Source organism: Saccopteryx leptura, chromosome 5 (assembly GCF_036850995.1).
Source record: "Saccopteryx leptura isolate mSacLep1 chromosome 5, mSacLep1_pri_phased_curated, whole genome shotgun sequence".
Classification (NCBI taxonomy): domain Eukaryota; kingdom Metazoa; phylum Chordata; class Mammalia; order Chiroptera; family Emballonuridae; genus Saccopteryx; species Saccopteryx leptura.
Window position 1 is genome coordinate 194107804 of NC_089507.1, and position 22188 is coordinate 194129991.

The window sequence follows — 22188 nt, forward strand, 5'->3', positions numbered from 1 at the left end:
CCCCCCCCCTCCTTCCTCTCTGTCTCTCTCTTCCCCTCCCGCAGCCAGGGCTCCATTGGAGCAGGGATGGCCCGGGCGCTGGGGGATGGCTCCTTGGCCTCTGCCCCAGGCACTGGAGTGGCTCTGGTCGCAGCAGAGCGTCGCCCCCTGGTGGGCGTGCCGGGTGGATCCCGGTCGGGCGCATGCGGGAGTCTGTCTGACTCTCTCCCCGTTTCCAGCTTCAGAGAGGTACAAAAAAAAAAAAAAGACAAACTACTACATAATTAACATAGATGGATCTCAAATACAGGCTGAGGAAAACTTACACAAAAGGCTGCATACTATATGATTCCATTTATAGAACTCTAGAAAATGCAAACTAATCCTTTCTGCATCTCACAGAAAGCAGATAGGCTGAGGGAGAGAAGGAGGGAAGGACTGCATAGGGGTAGAAGAAAACTTTCCATGGTAATGCAAATTATGATTGTTGGGGAGGGGAGTTTCATGGGTGTACATATCTGTCAAAATGCATGGAACTGTACACTTGAAATGAATGCAGTTTATTCTATGTAGATTACACCTCAATAAAAACACATGTACAAAAAAGGAGAAAATTTGATTTCCAAAATAAAGCTTAACAAGTACACTCAACAAAATACATGCAGAAAATAAAATGGAAAACTAAGAAATTCTCCTAAAATGCCTCTTGAGTATGAAAGAAAGGTACATATGCAGAACATAGAACCAGAGTCCAACATCTATCCTATATGAGTTCTAGAAATTTTCTGATGGAGATAGGGGAGGGAGTACATTAATCATCAGGTTGAAGGATCCACTAATTGTTAAACCGAATCAATGAGTGGGAAAAGGGGATACTTGAACACATACATCTTAATGAAATCCTAAAAACTCCCAAAGGAAAAAAGTGAATTCCTAAAAAGATACATCAGTCACATAAGGGTAAAACTGAGACTTCATCAGCAACACAAATGCTAGAAAACAATGAAGCAATAGCTTCAAAGTGATAAGGAAAAAGATTTTGAAACTCATTTCCAGACAAATCAGCTTTCAAGAAGCAGTGAAAAAGACATTTTCACACATAAAAGAGCTCAACATTTACTACCCAAAGACATTCCCTAAAATAATTAGTAAAATGCACTCCAATAGAATTTTTCAAGCACCTAAGATTTGAGCTATAAGGAACAATGATAAGCAAAAGAAACAAAACATGCTTTTAGAAAAACAAGTAACCTAGAACTATATAAAATACCCAATTTCAACACAGGAAGTCGAAGAGGGAAGAGAAAGAGAAGGAAGTAAAAGCAAGCAGCAGTTCTGTTTTTAGGGGGAAAGGGAATCCCATTAATTCTAAACAATAAAGAAGTGATTATTTAAATGGACTGAACCATCCAGGATAGAAAAGAACATATGACCTTCAAATAAGTAGGAAAAAAATCAGTTCAAAAACAAAAAAGTTAATAAAAATATGATAAATACAAAATTAAAAACATCAGGAATGAATGCAAACATATCAGTAATCACAAATAGGTCAAATGTATCTTCCAGATTGAAGAGAAAATTCAACATATGCTTCTTTAACAAATGCATCTAAAACAAGATTATACAAGTAGATGAAAGATACATAAATGGTAAAACACCCACAACAAAGTCCCATAATAACATGCTTTACGATAAAAACAGCTTCCAATCAAAAGTCCAGTACTCACACCAACATGTTAAGAGCCTCACTGGTGACTGATAGAGCAGCTAGCTGCCTTACATGCAGGAACAATACATGCTACCGTCAAAGTCAAACCCATGTTTTAAGACCTGCAGTACATTTAACAGGGGCTATGCTCACAAGGTAAAAGGTGCCCTTCCAGGCAGTGACCTACCAAGAAAGTAAGATTCACAACTCTCATCCCCACATTCACTCTGAATCATATACTATTCATTGACCAAATCAGTGGGTAGAAATCACTGGCATCATTTATTTAACTGATCTGCCACATTTATATTGTTGAATTACGGTAAGCAAAATAAATGCTTGGACAATGCTACTCCACTGTATCAAGAAAATGTTAATAGAAAACAGGTAACTAGGAGACAAAATTCAAACAAAAAGCACTAAAAGGAGAAACAATAGCCTGACCTGTGGTGGAGCAGTGGGTAGAGCCTCGACCTGGAATGCTGAGGTCGCTGGTTCAAAACCCTGGGCTTGCCTGGTCAACGCACATATGGGAGTTGATGCTTCCTGCTCCTCCCTTCTCTCTCTCTCTCTCTCTCTCTTTCTCTCTGTCTTTCCTCTCTAAGATGAATAAATAAATAAATAATAAAAAATAAAAAAAGGAGACAAAATTATGTGATTGCATAAAAAAGTATAACACTCCAAAAAATATTAAAAACAAGGAGAAACTGACAAATCTACAAATGACACAGGTCTCAGAAATTTGCACACATACAAAATAAAGGTGTATAGAGGATCTGACTATGACTATTAATAAGGTGATCTATTAAACACAAATATAACGCTGTATCAAAAACCCAAATACACTTTCCTTTCAAATACCCATAAACCATTCACAAAAATTAACTACACAAGCTTTATGAACGTCAAGTTCCAAAGAACAAAAACAAACTGCATTTACTTTCCGAGATCAGATGAGAGCAGGCACTTTCAGGGTGTTACGGCCATAGACAAATTTACTTTCACACCTCAAAATTAGAAATTAATCTAACAAATACGAAGAAACGTATCCACCTGGAAAGTTTTAAACCCACTATTACCTCTGAGATTAAAGAGGAAACCAAAACAAAATTTATTTTTAAATGAATGATAATGAGATCCCTCTATATCAAAAACAATATGATATACCCAAGGTGACACTCAAAAAGGAAACTTCTCGCCTGACCAGGCAGTGGTGCAGTGGATAGAGCGTCAGACTGGGATGCGGAGGACCCAAGTTTGAAACCCCGAGGTCGCCAGCTTGAGTGCGGGCTCATCTGGTTTGAGCAAAGCTCACCAGCTTAAGCCCAAGGTCGCTGGCTCGAGCAAGGGGTCACTCGGTCCTCGGTCTGCTGTAGCTCCCCCCCGCCCCCCTCCCCCCGTCAAGGCACATATGAGAGATCAATGAGCAACTAAGGAGCTGCAACCAAGAACTGATGTTTTTCATTTCTCTCCCTTCCTGCCTGTCTGTCCCTAACTGTCCCTCTCTCTGACTCTCTCTGTCTCTGCCACAAAAAAAAAGGAAACTTCTCGCCTTAAATGTTTATCAAATGTATTCAAAAAGAAAGCCTGAACAAAAGAGAATGTCATATAGAATTTGAAACGCTAGAAAAAGAATAAAAAGACAAAACAGAGCCAAATTAAACAGAAGGAAGCTATTAAAGATAAAAGCAAGATGTAAATGAAATTAGAAAAAAATATCTTCATCATGAAGTCAAAAAGGGAAGAGAAAGAAAGGGAAGTAAAAGCAAGCATCAGTTCTGTTTATTGGGGGAAAGGGACTTCCATTAATTCTAAACAATAAAGAAGTGATGGTTTAAATGGACTGAACCAACCAGGATAGAAAAGAACATATGACCTTCAAATAAGTAGGAAAAAAGTCAGTTTCAGTAAAAATCAAGCTTTGAGACGCCATCAAAACTGACAAATTTCCAGTAGGTACATCCAAGAAAGAGAAGCTAGAGCTTTTATCTTTAAAAAAAAAAAAAAATGAAAGAGTATGTAACAGAGTATACAAATCAGCTAACATACTTTAGAACAGTAAGTTTAAAATGTAAACTAAACCAGGGGATTAGCTTAAAAAAAACTGAATACAAGCCTGACCAGGCGGTGGCGCAGTGGATAGAGCATCGGACTGGGATGCAGAGGACCCAGGTTCGAGACCACGAGGTTGCCAGCTTGAGCACCGGCTCATCTGGTTTGAGCAAAACCCACCAGCTTGAACCCAAGGTCACTGGCTCCAGCAAGGAGTTACTCGGTCTGCTGAAGGCCCACGGTCAAGGCACATGTGAGAAAGCAATCAATGAACAACTAAGGTGTTGCAACGCGCAATGAAAAACTAATGATTGATGCTTTTCATCTCTCTCCATTCCTGTCTGTCTGTCCCTGTCTATCCCTCTCTCTGACTCACTGTCTCTGTAAAAAATAAATAAATAAATAAAATTAAAAAAAAACCTGAATACAAAATGTGGCTCAAAATAAGGTAGAAAACACAGAAATCTGACCTATGTGGCTCAGTGGATAAAGTGTCGACCTGGAATGCTGAGGTCACCCGTTTGAAACCCTGGGCTTTGGTCAAGGCACATACAGGAAGCAACTACTGTACTATGAATTGATGCTTCCAGCTTCTCGCCCACCCCCAACCTTCTCCTCTCTAAAAATCAATAAATCTAAAAAAAAAGAAGAAAACCCTACCCAGAAATCAAAAGCGCTGAAATTTCTGAAGAAGTGGTCAAAGATTTATCACCCAAACAAAAACAACAAAAAGCACCAGGCCCTAATGGTTTCCAGGAAAACCTTTAAGGGAGCTTCTAAGGAACACACACACACATACACACACACAAATCTAGAAAGACTCCCAAGTCATACCTCATATCAACACCAGAAAAGTATCACACAATACAAATGTAAAAACATGAAATTATTAAATAATAGAACAGAGCTGTGCAGTAGGAGTAACACAACACTGCCAATAGGGATTCTTCTCAGGAATGTAAGGATGGTTTTCACATTAGAAATTCCAATGAATGAGGCTTGCTTATATTAATAAATTGAAGGAGAAAAACCATAATTCTCTCAACTTGGTTAAAAAATAAAAATTAAGAAATTAAACTAACATAACTAATAAAAATTTTTTGAGTATTTGATACAAAAAACTTGTTTTTTCCCCTATAATGAGCAAAATCACAAAAAAATGACATTAAAAATGTCATGCACAGAAGTCATAAAATATTCAGAAATAAATTTAACACTAAATGTGCATGACAGCTATTAAAATGATGTGCTGTATGACAAAGCAGCAGGAAGATGTAACCTGTCCCAGGAAGACTAAATATTATTAAACTTTCACTTCTCCCCAAATTAACCTAACGATTGCGTCAGTGCAATTCTAAAGAGAACGCTGTGGTTTGACTACTCAGCAGCCATTCTACCTCAATCTAGGGAGAGTGCCAATTTTTTTATTCCAACACAAATTCCATTTCCAGTGACAGGATGAATCAAACCTGGCAAGAATCATTCAAAGTCTATCCTTGGCATCTAGAAGAAACAAAGTTTTCTCAGTCTTAAAAAAGCAACAGTGCTGGATATAACTGAAACAGAGCTTCAATTCCTATTTTCCTACAAGCAGTGCCATCAATTCAAGGATACCTGCCACCTGGTCAGGCGGTGGCACAGTGGATGCAGGGGTCGGGAACCTATGGCTCACGAGCCAGATGTGGCTCTTTTGATGGCTGCATCTGGCTTGCAGACAAATCTTTAATAATAATAAAAAAAATAACGTTAAAAATATAAAACATTCTCATGTATTACAATCCATTCATTTCCTACTCATGTTCATGGTTGCAGGTGGCTGGAGCCAATCACAGCTATCCTCTGGGACAATATCAAATTTTTATGGATAATGCGTAACATACCCAGGTCACTGTATGGCTCTCACGAACTGCATTTTAAAATATGTGGCGTTCCTGACTCTCTCAGCCAAAAAGGTTCCTGACCCCTGGGATAGAGCATCGGACTGGGACGCGGAGGACCCAGGTTCAAGACCCTGAGGTTGCCAGCTTGAGCACAGGCTCATCAGGTTTGAGCAAGGCTCACTAGCTTGAACTGGCTCAAGTAAGGGGTTACTCGATCTGCTGTAGCCCCCCCACCCCACCCCCACCCCCGTCAAGGCACATATGAGAAATCAATCAATGAACAACTAAGGTGTCGTAACAAAGAATTGATGTTTCTCATCTCTCTCCCTTCCTTTCTGTCCCTATCTGTCCCTCTCTCTGGGAAAAAAAAAGGATCCCTGCCAACTTGGTGTACAGGAAAGAGATATAGCAAAAATGTTATAGTTAAGTACTATAATCATCCACAAACAAACATTTTCATCAACAAGAATGGAATCTGAAGATTATTTGGACAGATCTAAGACCAGTGGGAGATTCTGTAATACCTAAAGCAAATAAAACCTGATTCCTGTTTCCTTAGATTAAAAAATTGAAACATGTCTGATCAGGCGGTGGCACAGTGGATAGAGCGTCGGACTGGAATGCAGAGGACCCGGGTTCGAGACCCCGAGGTCGCCAGCTTGAGCGCGGGCTCATCTGGTTTGAGGAAAAGCCCACCAGCTTGAACCCAAGGTCACTGGCTCCAGCAAGGGGTTACTCGGTCTGCTGAAGGCCCGCGGTCAAGGCACATATGAGAAAGCAATCAATGAACAACTAAGGTGTTGCAATGCGCAATGAAAAACTAATGATTGATGCTTCTCATCTCTCTCCGTTCCTGTCTGTCTGTCCCTGTCTATCCCTCTCTCTGACTCTCTCTGTCTCTGTAAAAAAATAAAAATAAAAATTGAAACATTAGTATATGGCTATTATCTTTTAAGTGATTGTCTATTAACAGCCAAACACTATTTTAGGACTTGACTGCATTAACTTAATGTTATGTTAATGTTATAGTTAAGTACTATAATCATCCCACTTTACAGATTAAGAAACTAAAATACAAAAGAGCCCATGGTCATGGTCAAGGAAAGGTAGAGGTGGGCCTCAAAATCAGGATTTCCTAAATCGGCCTGACCTGTGGTGGCGCAGTGGACAGAGCCTCAACCTGGAATGCTGAAGTCACCGGTTCAAAATCTTGGACTTGCCAAGAAGCAACTAATACGAGCTGATGCTTCCTGCTCCTCCCTATCTTACTCTGTCTCCTCTCTTTAAAATCAATAAAATCTTTTAAAAAAAATTTTTAACTCCTTTAACAAGTATATTTAAAAGTTAACTATACCAACCTAAGAACACAGAACACATATACTTGGGTTAATAAGAAAATAAAATTAGCCCTGCCTGTATAGCTTGGTTGGTTAGAGCATTGCTCTGAAATGCAGGGGTTGCCAGTCAGTTCAATCCCCGATGAGGGCACAGACAGGAACAGTTCAATGTTCCTGCCTCTCTCCCCCTCCATCCTCTCTCACTGAAGTCAATAAATAAAATTAAAAAATAATAATAATAAAGTAGTTTAACAAAATTCACATATTTTATTTTAAAGATTTTTTTTTTTTGTATTTTTCTGAAGTTGGAAACCGGAAGGCAGTCAAACTCCCGCATGCGCCCGACCATGCGCCCAACCGGAATCCACCCGGCATGCCCACCAGGGGGCGATGCTCTGCCCATCTGAGGTGTCGCTCTGTTGCAACCAGAGCCATTCTAGCGCCTGAGGCAGAGGCCATGGAGCCATCCTCAGCGCCCGGGCCAACTTTTGCTCCAATAGAGCCTTGGCTGTGGGAGGGGGAGAGAGAGACAGAAAGGAAGGAGAGGGAGAGGGGTGGAAAAGCAGATGGTCGCTTCTCCTGTGTGCCCTGGCCAGGAATCGAACCCAGGACTCCTGCACGCCAGGCCGATGCTCTACCACTGAGCCAACTGGCCAGGGCTATTTTAAAGATTTTACTTACTCCGTTTGAGGTTATCTCTGAGCTCCCTGATTAGGCACCATGAGCAAAGCTCACCCTCCCGAGTTAAAAAATTTATGGACAAGAAGTTATCATTGAAATTAAATGGTGGCAGACATGTCCAAGGAATACTGCGGGGGTTTGATCCCTTTATGAATCTTGTGATAGATGAATGTGTGGAGATGGCAACTAGTGGGCAACAGAACAATATTGGAATGGTGGTAATACGAGGAAATAGTATCATCATGTTAGAAGCCCTGGAACGAGTATAATGGCTGTTTACCAGAGAAATTAACTGCTTCTACGTGTCCCCTCTCCACAGCACCTGTTTACTACTACACTATAAAAAGCGAGTCATGTACATTTTTCATATTGAACTTTTGTTAAATAAACTTTTGTATTGGTCAAAAAAAAAAAAAAAGATTTTACTTACTGATTTTACAGAGAGAAGAGAGATGGTAATGGAGAACAAGAAGTATCAACTCATAGTTCTTTCACTTTAGTTGTTCACTGACTGCTTGTTTTATGTGCCTTGACCAGGCAAGCCCAGGATTTTTGAACCAGCAACCTCAGCACTCAGGGTTGACGCTCCATCCACTGTGCCACCACAGGTCAGGCTAAAATTCACATACTTTAAATATATAAAGACAATTAACAATAGTTAAGGAAAAAGAAGAAACAAAAGAGCAAGTCAGGTCATATCTTTGTGATAGCCTTTAATGGTTTTGGGATTTTTCTCTGTACTATTGATCAAACCCTCTACCATATTCAATAACTAAGGCACTGTGAGGCATGGGAGGTCCATTAAACACATGCTTCCTTCCTTTTTAAAAAATTTTCTATTGATTTGAGAGAAGGGGAGAAGAGAAAGATAAGCATCAACTCGTTCCACTTAGCTGTTACATTTTAGTCGTGCACTCATTGATCGCTTCTCCTACATACCCCAAACAGGATCGAACCCATGACCTTGGCATGCTGGGACGATGCTCTCTATCCACTGAGCAAAACCAGCCAGGGAAAAACATGCCTTCAGACAATAGCAGAGGGAATGGTCTCAGTCCATACAACTCTGTTATTTGTAAACATCTAGCCTGTCCAAAGGGGCTCAGAGTCCTACAGGTGACTGTAGACTACCACATATATCATGAATACATATATCAAAACTATATGTGTTTCTGGCTCTGGCCAGATAGCTCAGTTGGTTAGAGCATCCTCCCAAAGTGCAAAGGTTGCTGGTTCGATCCCTGGTGAGGACACATACAGGAACAGATTGATGTTCCACACCCACCCCCCTCCTCTCTCATTAAAAATCAGTAAGTTGGCCCTGGCCGGTTGGCTCAGCGGTAGAGCGTCGGCCTAGCGTGCGGAGGACCCGGGTTCGATTCCCGGCCAGGGCACACAGGAGAAGCGCCCATTTGCTTCTCCACCCCTCCGCCGCGCTTTCCTCTCTGTCTCTCTCTTCCCCTCCCGCAGCCAAGGCACCATTGGAGCAAAGATGGCCCGGGCGCTGGGGATGGCTCTGTGGCCTCTGCCCCAGGCGCTAGAGTGGCTCTGGTCGCAACATGGCGACGCCCAGGATGGGCAGAGCATCGCCCCCTGGTGGGCAGAGCGTCGCCCCATGGTGGGCGTGCCGGGTGGATCCCGGTCGGGCGCATGCGGGAGTCTGTCTGACTGTCTCTCCCTGTTTCCAGCTTCAGAAAAATGAAAAAAAAAAAAAAATCAGTAAGTTAAAAAAAAAAAAAGTATGTGGTTCCGGATAAAAGTCAAAGAAAAAGCAATTTTTGCTACACTATCACATTCCTCATATCTCATCAATAGAATACCTATTTATTATGTTTAATTAGTGAGTCCTTTCATTAATTTTAACATATTTTAGTCTGCAGTTCTTAGCATATTTTCTGTATTAAGACCTCTAAAGCAGTGGTCCCAACCCCCGGGCCGTGGACCGGTCTGTGGGCCATTTGATACCAGTCCGCAGAGAAAGAATAAATAACTTACATTATTTCTGTTTTATTTTTTTAATAAATAAATTTTTATTAATTTTCATGGGGTGACATCACTAAATCAGGGTACATATATTCAAAGAAAACATGTCCAGGTTATCTTGTCATTCAATTATGTTGCATACCCACCACCCAAAGTCAGATTGTCCTCCATCACCTTCTATCTAGTTTTCTTTGTGCCTCTCCCCCTCCTCCCACAACCACCACACTCCTGTCCATGTCTCTTAGTCTCGTTATTTCCGTTTTATTTATATTTAAGTCTGAATGATGTTTTATTTTTTAAAAATGACCAGATTCCCTCTGTTACATCCGTCTAAGACTCACTCTTGATGCTTGTCTCGGTCACGTAATACATTTATCGATCCCACCCTAAAGGCTGATCCGTGAAAATATTTTCTGACACTAAACCAGTCCATGGCCCAAAAAAGGTTGGAGACCACTGCTCTAAAGTACTCAGCCTAGAAGATCTATACTTGACAAAAGAATTTAAACTCTCCCTCACAGATTATTTATGTAAAACCATCTTTAGCACAATGTCTGACTCATAATAAATCCCAACAACTGACATGCTTTCCAGTGAGAAATATATGGTTTATAAAAATGTTCTCAATTTTCCAACATTATGAACTGCACCATGACCAGTCCACATGTGGGTAGATATTGCAAATCCACACCTTAGGCTGGTCTACACAGCAATCCTTGTCCTCATATTGAAAGATATATCTTAATAAAATTGTTCTTATTCACTAAATAGTTTTAACTCAGGAACTAGATACTTAAAAAATACTATGAAAAAAAAATACTATGTTATAAAATCAGCAGACTCAATAATATACTTTACATTCAAAAAATATAAATACTCAAAATCATGCTTTCACTTTTAGACAGTAAAATTTAAGCCCTTTTTTTTGAGAGAGACAGGAAGGAAAAGAAATGAGAAGCATCAACTCAGAGCTGCAGTAGTTGTTCATTGCTTCCCATCTGTGCCTTGATGGGGGGGGGGGGGGGGGGGGGGGGGGGGGGGGGCCTCCAGACCAGCCAGTGACCCTTTGCTCAAAGCAGCGACTTTGGGCTTCAAGCCAATAATCTTTGGGCTCAGGCCAGCAACCATGAGATCGTGTCAATCCCATACTCAAGCTGGCAACCTGTGCTTAAGCTGGTGAGCCAGCACTCAAGCTGGCAACCTAATGGTTTCAAACCTGGGACCTCGGCATCCCGGGTTGATGATCTGTCCACTGCTCCACCACCAGTCAGGCTAAGCCATTATTTTAAAAAGGGGATTTTCACATCCTAGTCACTCTTGCTGACATTAATTGAGAAAAATGCCTGAAGATAAAGATCCCCCAAGTTATGAACCTGAAAAATGCCAAGTTATAAATGTAAGCTAAAGGAACACCATTGATCCTTTAAAGTTTAAACGACCAGTTAAAATAGCCACCTTCCACTATTTGACATGGTCCTCTCCAACAACCAACGGTCTACTCTTTTGCTCCTTCTCTTTCCTTTCAAATGTGTTTAAGCAAATATTTTTAGTAGCACACATCTCGTCTTGTTTACTGTCTCCTCAGATAAACAGGGAACAGGGATGCCAACAACTGAAAAATCGTATTATCTAAATGCACGATTCATACATAAAATCCCTAAAATAACAAACTCTACCATTTTATACAACTGCATAATAGGACTATATATATATATATATATATTTTTTTTTTTTTTTTTTTTTTTTTTTTGGTATTTTTCTGAAGCTGGAAACGGGGAGAGACAGTCAGACAGACTCCCGCATGCGCCCGACCGGGATCCACCCGGCACGCCCACCAGGGGCGATTCTCTGCCGCGACCAGAGCCACTCTAGCGCCTGGGGCAGAGGCCAAGGAGCCATCCCCAGGGCCGGGGCCATCTTTGCTCCAATGGAGCCTTGGCTGCAGGAGGGGAAGAGAGAGACAGAGAGGAAGGAGGGGGGGGGGTGGAGAAGCAGATGGGCGCTTCTCCTATGTGCCCTGGCCGGGAATCGAACCCGGGTCCCCCGCACACCAGGCTGACGCTCTACCGCTAAGCCAACCGGCCAGGGCCAATAGGACTATATTTAGGCCCTATTTAATGTTTTATATTTATTACACATCCAAAAGAAGGGTTGTCTTTACTTCAATTTCATTTAAAGTAAACAAAATAGTTCAAAAAAGCATGCTCTCCCATTCTGTCTCTCAAAAATGGACTACAAAGCGCCCTGGCTGATTGACTCAGTCGGTTAAGAGAATCATCCCAAAATGACAAGGTTGCAGGTTCAATCCCACGTCAGGGCACACACAGGAGACAACCAAAGAATGAACAACTGAGTGGAACAACAAATGAATGCTTCCTTTCCCCCTCTCTCCCTTCCTCTTCTCTCTCTCTCTAAAAATCAATAAAAATTAAGCCCTGGCCTATTGGTTGGAGCATCCTCCCAGAGTACAGTTGCCAATTCCATTCCCCAGGGCAGGGCACATATAGGAGCAGGAGCTCGATGTTCCTGTCTCTCTCTCTCTCTCTCTCAAAAAAAAAAAAAAAAGAATGCAGCTACAAAGCTATATATATGATATATCTCGAACTTTTTCCCTAGCTTCCAGGGACAGCCTTTCCTAATTCCCTAACTAAAGATGAAATTGCATATGATAAAGGGGCCAGCACCAGCTCCGTTCTGCCAACACTGATGCTGTCCCAAAGCCAAGGAAAAGCAATCCATTTTCTAGTTTAAAATTGTCAAGCTACAAACAAAAGCTTAAATCTAAACTAATGGAAGTTAAGGACGTTCCATGATTGGGATGAGCCCAAATTGTAAGTCCCAAAGATCTCCCGTGCTTTGAAAGGTCCCGCTCATCCCACAGTGGTATGGAACACTCGGACCCCAGGGTTCCCACACTTCCTGCACATCTGGGGCCCTTGATTAAAGCATTCTCCTATTACATGAATACATACATTTTTCAAAATTGTACATTTCACTGTATGTAAACATGGCTTATTAAAATTTTTAAAACTAAAGATGCATGTTCTTAGATCCCTTGAAATCTGAGGGGTCTCTTTTTCTATTTTTTTTTTTTAAACTTCTGGGTGATTCCATGTGAGACCACTGCTATGGATTACATGGCATGTACCTCCTCATCCCAAAATGAATCAAGTCAAGAACACTGGGTTGGAATTCAGACATCTAGAAGCAAAACATATAGCTTCATTGCTAACTTACTACGTGCTCTTCGACAAACGAACAATTTCACTGAGCCTGCTTCCTTATCTGGAAACTAGGAATAAAAAAGTACCTACCTCACAGGATAATTGTGAGATCTAAATGATACGTTCATAAATTATTTGGTATAGTGTCTAACACCAGTAAGTAAGCACTATGTTACCATTATTAGCATCTTGTTTCCATCATTTTAAACCAATCTTTATTTGGTATTTCTCTCAGTCTTGTGACACAATACCTAATCTAAAACTTTTAAAGATCTTCTTAGACACACACATGCCTAGCCTTACCCCTAATGACTGCGATGTGTTAAGCCTGGGATGAGGACAGTTTTGGGAACCACACTACTAGGGAACATGTATGGCAGAACAGGATTAAAACCAGAGCCTACAAGAACTGAATAAATAGCTCCTTGTAGTTTCAAATGACAATTAGTCTCCTATCTTCAGACCAGTTGTAATGACGTCAGAACAAGGTTTGCTAACCTTAAAAGAAAAGTGGCACCACCTACAGACAGAATGAGTCTTTACTGGATTCTCTCCTAGTTAAGACCAATATCGTTCGTTGCCTCTGGAAGGAACAACATGGAGGAGGAAGCTACAGGCACTGATTCCCACGCATTCAAAAATCCACATAACTGACTCCCTCCAAGTTTAGCTGTCCCACAGTATCTAAGGGGAATTGGTTCCAGGATACTCTTTGAATACCAAAATGTGGGATGCTCAAGTTCCCTATATAAAATGGCACAGACCAATGCAGATGGAAAACAGTCCAGATATTTATTGAGAAAAATCCTCTTGTAAGTGGACTTACACAGTTCAAACCCATGTTGTTCCAGGGTCAACTGTTAAATTCGTGAAGAGTCCAGTAGTCTAACACACCATCTCTCCAAGAGGTACACCCCGGTATAGCACAGAAAAAGCAAATGGGAGAAAGGATAGTATCTTGTTTATTTTTTTAATTTTTCTTGTTTATTTCTTTAGCAGGTTATTTCTTTAGCAGGTCTCTGAGAGACAAGAAATGGCAAACAAGACAAAAAAATAAATCCTACAACACAAATATTTGTCTCAGTTCCTAAAAGATGTTTCAAAACCACCTTATACAACCCTCCCCAACACAGTCTAAACCAGTGTTTTTCAGAGTAGTCTTTGAGTCACCTGTAGATGAATGACATGAGGAGGTTCTTAGAACCCTCTCCAAATTTTGATTCCAAAAAAGAAAACTGAATCCAGGGATTCTGCATTTTTAATTCCCCAGGTCGTTTTTATGCTCAAAATTTGAAAGCAGCTAGAAATTTTCACTTCAAGTAAGAAAACCTTTGAACACAAAAGATCATGATTATGCTTGCTCTCAGAGCAATGAAGAAATTAGCTATTAAAAACATGAACAGCCTGACCAGGCGGTGGCGCAGTGGAGAGAGCATCAAACTGGGATGCCAAGGACCCAGGTTCGAGACCCCAAGGTCGCCAGCTTGAGCATGGGCTCATCTGGTTTGAGCAAAAGCTCACCAGCTTGGACCCAAGGTCACTGGCTCCAGCAAGGGGTTACTTGGTCTGCTGAAGGCCCGCGGTCAAGGCACATATGAGAAAGCAATCAATGAACAACTTAAGGTGTCGCAATGCGCAACAAAAAACTAATGATTGATGCTTCTCATCTCTCCGTTCCTGTCTGTCCCTGTCTATCCTTCTCTCTGACTCTCTCTCTGTCTCTGTAAAAAAAATAAAAATAAAAAACATAAACAATCTGTAAAACATGGTGGTTAAGAGCGGATGCTATGAAATGAAATTTCTAAGTTTACAGTTCTGTTCACCAGCCATTTCACACTGGGCAAATGGGCCGCAGTTTTCCCATCTGTAAAATGGAATACTACTACTACCTACCTACCTCAGAGTCGTGTGAGGATTAATGAACTATTAAAACTCTCAGAAAAGTACCTGAAAAAAAATTATTTTTTGAATTATAAGAGAAAGTTTATTTAGAAAGTTATAAGGGTAGTAAAAGTGAGCCAGCTGGGCCGCATAAGCTCAGGAAACAAGAAGCAAAAAAAGGGCCCTTGGAAGCTTAGGAGAAAGACAAAGGGTGGGGTGGCGGGTTTAATTTTTTTTTTTTAATATAGTTTTTATAGTGCACCTGACCTGTGTAACACTCAAAATGTAATACTCACTTAGAATCCTTGTGGCAAGTGGCCACTAAAAATTGACTATATGTTTGTGATTGCTGAATCTCTGGAATTTGCATCCATATCCAATAATGTAATACAAAACCATGAAGGAACTGTTTTGCACCGCTTAAAAGTCTCTCAAATAAGCCTGACCTGTGGTGGTGCAGTGGATCAAGCATTGACCTGGAACCATGAGGTCGCCAGTTCAAAACCCTGGGCTTGCCCGGTCAAGGCACATATGGGAGTTGATGCTTCCTGCTCTTCCGCCCTTCTCTCTCTCTATCTTTCTCTCTCTCTCTCTAAAATGAATAAATAAAAATAATTTTTAAAAAAAGTCTCTCAAATAAAACATAAACCAGGTAATTGGCTCTAAAAACGGTATAGGTTGAAAGTAGGTATTTCCCAAACTTCTTTCAAGAGGTTAGTAAAAGACAGAAAAATTGAAAACTCCCACACTTTTAATAGCAAAATAGGGCTACAGTTACCCATCCAAATCATGTATGTTAAAAGTAAAACTGAGGCCCTGGCCGGTTGGCTCAGTGGTAGAGCATCGGCCTGGCATGCAGAAGTCCCGGGTTCGATTCCCGGCCAGAGCACACAGGAGAAGCGCCCATCTGCTTCTCCACCCCTCCCCCTCTCCTTCCTCTCTGTCTCTCTCTTCCCCTCCCACAGCCGAGGCTCCATTGGAGCAAAATGGCCCGGGCGCTGGGGATGGCTCCTTGGCCTCTGCCCCAGGCGCTAGAGTGGCTCTGGTCGCAACAGAGCAACGCCCCGGAGGGGCAGAGCATCGCCCCATGGTGGGGAGAGCTTCGCCCAATGGTGGGCGTGCCGGGCGGATCCTGGTCGGGCGCATGCGGGAGTCTGTCTGACTGTCTCTCCCCGTTTCCAGCTTCAGAAAAATACCAAAAAAAAAAAAAAAAGTAAAACTGAGCGGTTGGCCCAATGTATTATACATGATCATCCAATAAAAAGCTCACACTCATCCTGCAATGTCTTCCTCTCATAAGCAAGATGATTATTAAAACAAGATGATTTCCTGAAATAGAAATTTGGTCACAATAGCAAAGAAAAAAAATGTCCAACCTCATATAAAATGATACTACGCTGTAAGGTTTACATTAGCCTATCAGACCAGTGGATACTTTCAACAGCACCAAAGGCGCTACACAGACGGCCTGAATTGAAGACCTATAATGAAGAGAAAATACTTGGACTAGATCTGAACACAGAAAATGATACAGTAATAATAGAGAGGGAAAACGATTATCTGGAAAAGGCGTATACAACTTCCAAGGCGAGATTCAGGAAAATGTCCTTTTCCCTCAAAACAAAAAAGCCTTAATGCCCAGAACGCTCCAGTCCTGGATCGTGAGTCTCAGCAAATAGATGTAAAGAAAATTGAGAAGCCACCTGGGTGAGAGATGACCTGAATTATCACGGTTAGAAAAACTGCCAAAACTTAGTGCACAGAACACGGAATCCAGTTAGGTTTGCAGCAACTCAGGGGTCAGTTAACCATTTTCCAGCAAGTCCGAAATTTCCAGAAAAAAAAAAAAGACTTAATGTCTTGGAGAGCAGTTCTTTGAAAATCCACATTAGACAGACACTGGAGATTCAAAGGATTTGGGGGGAGAGGAGATGGTGGAAATGAGTCAAAAAAGGCCTTCTGCAGGATCAAATGAAAGTGACTCCGGGGCAAAGAATGCTCAAGGAGCTCGGAGGGAGGAAGGGTCCCAGCTCTTGCACTGACTACCGCGCGCCAGGGCCGAACCCCGAGGCCGCGGCGTTTCTGGGACCCCAGGCCTCCAACCCACTATCTGCCCACGCACCAACCTGGGACCACCGTGCGGGGGCACTGTCCCCACGCCGGCGCGCGGGAAAAACGGTGGCCGGACCGGAAGGGGGCAGGGCGAGCCGTGAGGGCGCCCCGCCGGGCACTTACGCGGCCGCTTCTTCCTAAGGCTTTCCACGCGCTGGCGGGAGACCGAAGGAGCGCCACCGTAGGAGCCGGGCCGTTCGCGCTTGACTCCCTCCGCCGCGGCAGAGGCGCCGACCTCGGGCTCCGACACGCTGTTCGCCCGGCGCCGCGGCGGCTCTTGCCGCCGCCCATCTGGCTCCTCGGGCGCCGGCTCCCGGGTCGACGAGACGGGAGTGGCGGCGGCCCCGCCGTGGCGCTCCATGGACGAGCCGAGCCAACCCCCTCCCATCCGCAGCAGCCACTGCTGCCGCCCGAGCCAGCCCCCCAGTACCGGACCCCTCGTTGCCTCCTCCGCGGCAGCCCAGCAGAAGCGGAGTCGCACCCTCCACCAGCCGCCTCTTCCGTTGCGCCAACGCGCAACAAACCAATCCCAGCAAGCTGGGAGGAAGCCCGAAGGCCTCGTGCCCAATCGGCTTCCTGACTCGAGTCAGATTGACTGCCCCTTCGGCCCAATGAGAGACTCTCAGGCCGGGGGCGGGCGGAGAATGCCTGGGAGGGGATCCGGGATCGGCGGAGGAGGGAAAGGCAGGGTGGCAGAGCGGGGAGTGATGGCGGCACCGCCCAATGAGCGCGTGGGTGGAGGGGCCCCCTCCTCCCTTCGCAACCGCCTACCCAGGTGGACAGGTCCGCGCCCCGAGGCCTCAGAACTCTCCCGGGACGCCGCCGCGCGCCCCCGACCCCCGCAGAGCTGCTCTGTCCCTCCCTCCCCCAGCTCACTCCTCCGGCCCAGCAGTGCCCCCGCAGCGTCCGCTGGCAGACGGAGGGTCTGGAACTGCGGCTGACTTTAGTCTTTGTCCCTCAGCCTGGTTCCTTCGCTGCCGTCGAGGACGCCTGCCCCTTCCCCCAGCACCGCCACTGGCGTGTTTGGACTAAGCCCTCTCCATTCTCACTGCGTTGGAGAAATGTTCCCAGTTCCAGAAAAAATGAAAGGACCGGGGTTGGTCTCCATGACAACTGGAAGAAAGAGGTGGGTTATAAATCCTTCGCCACCCTCCTGTGGTGAAGGAGGGAGTGTGGGAGCCGGGAAGTAGGGTTAGGTTTTTGAAAGAGAGTCTGGCACCCCTTTATGTGTGGTGCGCTAGAGAACATGGAAGGATTTGGTGGCCGCCTTGGAGCTTGGAGGAGGGAGAATCTTTTTTAAAAAATATGTTAATGCCTTTTTTCTGGGACGAGAACATGGTCGCCTCCAGCCCTGAGATTCTGACCTCTCACACCTACCAAAGGCCCTTCCAAGGGCCCCGTCTCCTGGGGGTTACCAAGTCTGTTAGGACCCTGCCCCTCTCTACCTTCAGGGCACTCCCTCAGTCAAGTTGAACAGGACTGGAGGTTTATTTTAAATCCTTCCCCTGGGAGACTGCAATGGTCTTTGGGTGATGGCGCTTACTTATTTCCTTCATTTACCTTTCCCATAATGACTGCTAGTAGCTGACTGAACAAGAAAGATACACTTCTCTCTTACTTGCTGAATAGAATGACTATGCTCACTGCAAACTTGCTCCCTTCACCGTAGGAATAACTCTGGAACCCCCGATTTCCTAACTTTGAAAATTCCAGCTCCTGCAGGAAGCTACCCCAGATGGACCCTACAAAAACCAAGAACAGCTACTAACTACTCTTACAAATCGCATTGCCTATATTTCTGGCTCCTTCCCACTACCACAAAAAAAAAATAAAAATAAAAAAATATATATGGTTTTCCTTAACCTGAGGAAGCTTCTGTCCTGAGGAATCAAAGAATCATCATCATCTGAAGCTGCTAAGATGAACCCCAGCATCGAAACAACACCTGAAATATGTGTAGCGTCTTTTATAGTTTACAGAGCGCCTTTACATCTCACTTCTCCCAGCAACATCTGGATGATGAGGCAACTTACTGAGAGGCACACAGTTTTATAAAATGACAGAACCTGGACTTCAGAAAAGTTCGCTGCTCTACCTTATAATAATCAAAAGAAGACATGGATTCAGTGATACTGTGAAATTCCAATACACTACCAGAAAGTTTTATTCTCCTCTTAAGTACATGTGTGTCATCACTGCCTCTCTCTTTTTTTTTTTTTAAGATTTTATTTATTGACTTTTACAGAGAGAGGAAATGGAGTGAGAAGTATAGTTGCTTCACATTCGTTGTTCATTGCTTGCTTGTTGTATGTGCCTTGACGCGCCCAGGGTTTCTAACTGGAGACCTCAATTTCAGGTCGATGCTCTATCCACTGCACCAGCATAGGCATGTCATCACTCTCTAGTGTATTTGTGAATTTGCTTACAACCCGTGGATATCATTAAAGTTTATCCAAAATAATAAGTGAAGCTCTGGCCAGATAGCTCAGTTGGTTAGAGCATCACCCCGAAGTGCAGAGGTTACCAGTCAATAAGTAAAAAAAATTTTAAAACAAAATAACAAGTGAAGCATATACTACTTGCAGTTAGGCAAGGTGTATTTAACCTTAAATCAAAAATGCAATTAGCCTGACCTGTGGTGGCACAGTAGATAAAGCAGCTACCTGGAATGCTGCTGCGTTTGCTGGTTCAAAACCCCAGGCTTGCCTGGTCAAGGCACATATGGAAGTTGATGCTTTCTGCTCCTCCTCCCTTCTCTCTCTCTCTCTCTCTCTCTCTCTCTCTAAATTTGAATAAATAAAATTATTTTTAAAATGCAATTAAGTTGAGCAAAAGAAACCAGACATAAAAGAATAGGTTCTGTATGATCCCATTTATATGAAGTGAAACATTAATAAATGATGTTAGAAGTCAAGATAATGGTTGCCTGACCAGGCGGTGGCGCAGTGGATAGAGCGTCTGACTGGGATGCTGAAGACCCAGGTTCGAGACCCTGAGGTCGCCAGCTTGAGTGCAGGCTCATCTGGTCTGAGCAAAAGCTCACCAGCTAGAGCTCAAGGTCGCTGGCTCAAGCAAGAGGTTACTCGGTCTGCTGAAGGCCCGCGGTCAAGGCACATATGAGAAAGCAATCAATGAACAACGAAGTTGTGGCAACGCGCAACGAAAAACTAATGATTGATGCTTCTCATCTCTCCGTTCCTGTCTGTCTGTCCCTGTCTATCCCTCTCGCTGTCTCTGTAAAGAAAAAGAAAAAAAGAAGAAGAAGTCAAGATAATGGTTACTCTTGGGAGAAAGATCAAGTAGTGATGAGAGGATACCAGATGGACTTATAAAGGCTGGTAATGTTTGGTCTTTGTTCTGGGTGGTGGTTACATGAGTATGTTTACTTTAGTATTTCATTAAGATGTTCATTTGATTTGTGCAGTTTTCTGTATGTGTGTGATGCTTAAATATAACTTTTTTTTAAAAAACGAAGATTTGCCTTGGAGAAAGGAAACCCATGAATAAGCATAGATTTTTTTTTTTTCCAAAAAATGAAACGAGCCCTGGCCATGTGGCTCAGTGAATAAAGCGTCATCCCATTACACCAAGGTTCAATCCCTAGTCAGGGCGAGTACCAGAAGCAAGCAGTGAGTGCAAGACTAAGTGGAACGATGAGCTGATGCTTCGCTCTCTCTCTCTCTTTGACATCAATGGGGAAAAAAATTTATTATTATTTTTGTGTGTGTGTGTGACAGGGACAGAGAGAGACAGCGAGAGGGACAGATAGGGAAAGACAGGAAGGGAGAGAGATGAGAAGCATCAACTCTTCATTGTGGCACCTTAGTTGTTCATTGATTGCTTTCTCATATGTGCCTTAACCAGGGGGCTACAGCAGAGTGACCCCTTGCTCAAACCAGCAACCCCGGGTTCAAGCTGGTGAGCTTTGCTCAAACCAGATAGATGAGCGCATTCAAGCCAGCGACCTTGGGGCTTCAAACCTGGGTCCTCCACTCTATCCACTGTGCCACTGCCTGGTCAGGCAATGGGGGAAAAAAATTTTAAGTGAAAGTAGTAATTAAGAGGTTTTCTTTTGCCCTGGTCAGTTGGTTCAGTGGTAGAGCGTTGACCTGGCATGCAGGAGTCCCGGGTTCGATTCCTGGCCAGGGCACACAGAAGCGCCCATCTGCTTCTCCACCCTTCCCCCTCTCCTTCCTCTCTGTCTCTCTCTTCCCCTCCTGCAGCCAGGGCTCCATTGGAGCAAAGTTGGCCCCGGCGTTGGGGGTGGCTCTATGGCCTCTGCCTCAGGCGCTAGAATGGCTCTGGTTGCAACAGAGCAACGCCCCCTGGTGGGCATGCTGGGTGGATCCCAGTCGGGCGCATGCGAGAGTCTGTCTGATTGCCTCCCCATTTCCAACTTCAGGAAAAAAAAAAGAGGTTTTCTTTCTCTGTGGTTATTATAATAGTTTATAAGGAAAGCATTATAAAGTCCTTTATCACTTCTCAGTTATGTACCCTTGGGGAGAAGCTAATTTTCTGATGTTCACACCAGAATTAGAAGCACTAGGGTCAGGATAAGCATTGTGCTTCAGAGGAACTAACCAAATTCTAAAGTAATAACTTGTAAATCCAGAGCCATTTCAGTGACATAACATCATTCAAAACACATCTGTCTTACACTTATGACTAATAGAAAAACAACTCCAAAGTTTAGCATCTTAAAACAGTGGTAAATATTTTATATTATCTCAGTTTCTGTAGGTCACGAATTTGGAAGTGACTTACCTATGTGGTTGTGGGTCAAAGTCTTCCATAAAGTTGCAGTCATTTGAAAGTATGATGGACTGGAGGATCCACTTACAAAATGACTTAACATGGCTGGCAAGTTGGCAGTAGCTGTTGGCAGGAGGCCTCAACGGTGATTTGTGATATTGCCTAATGATGATATAGCCAGTATTTCACTAGGGGCTGCAAAATTGTGATACTCTAATTTTATTGTCCCTTCTGCACTTAATAACTATAATTCTCTGATAATGAACTTTCCTTCATTGACTCTGGTATCCTGAAGTACAATTTATATAGAAAGGCAGGATTGATTCTTTTTATTGACCAGTTTTCAGAATGAATTGGTTTCCTAGCATCCTCTAAGTCAACTAATGAATTATTTTCTTTTTAGTATTATTATGAATTCATGCATTATAGAAACATATTTGATGAATTTCAATCTGCTGGAGTCACTCTTCTTTTAGATATTCAAATTGTCCAACATTTGGCCAATAGAAGCCCTCCAGATTGACTCCTCAGTAATTTGAACATGATTCTAGTATACTAGTCTCAAATAGCTTCTTTTTTCTTTGGTATAACAAGTTTCC

The 22188-nt window shown here is 43.1% G+C and overlaps 1 protein-coding gene and 1 pseudogene across 4 annotated transcripts in view; one reads left to right on the forward strand and one right to left on the reverse strand.

Annotated features, from left to right (window-relative positions):
• PANK2 (pantothenate kinase 2) overlaps nucleotides 1-17338 on the reverse strand; it is a 42836-nt gene extending 25498 nt beyond the window's left edge. For 2 of the 4 annotated variants that reach the window (XM_066387312.1, XM_066387309.1), the window contains exon 1: nucleotides 16852-17278. In XM_066387312.1, coding sequence (XP_066243409.1) covers nucleotides 16852-17128 — 277 coding nt within the window. In that variant the 5' untranslated portion in view covers nucleotides 17129-17278. Of the gene's footprint in view, nucleotides 1-16851 lie in introns of all 4 variants that reach the window. The other 2 variants (XM_066387311.1, XM_066387313.1) reach the window with 2 other exon arrangements.
• Nucleotides 7674-8043, forward strand: LOC136405988 (small nuclear ribonucleoprotein G pseudogene; annotated as a pseudogene).
• Nucleotides 17339-22188: the final 4850 nt, after the last annotated feature.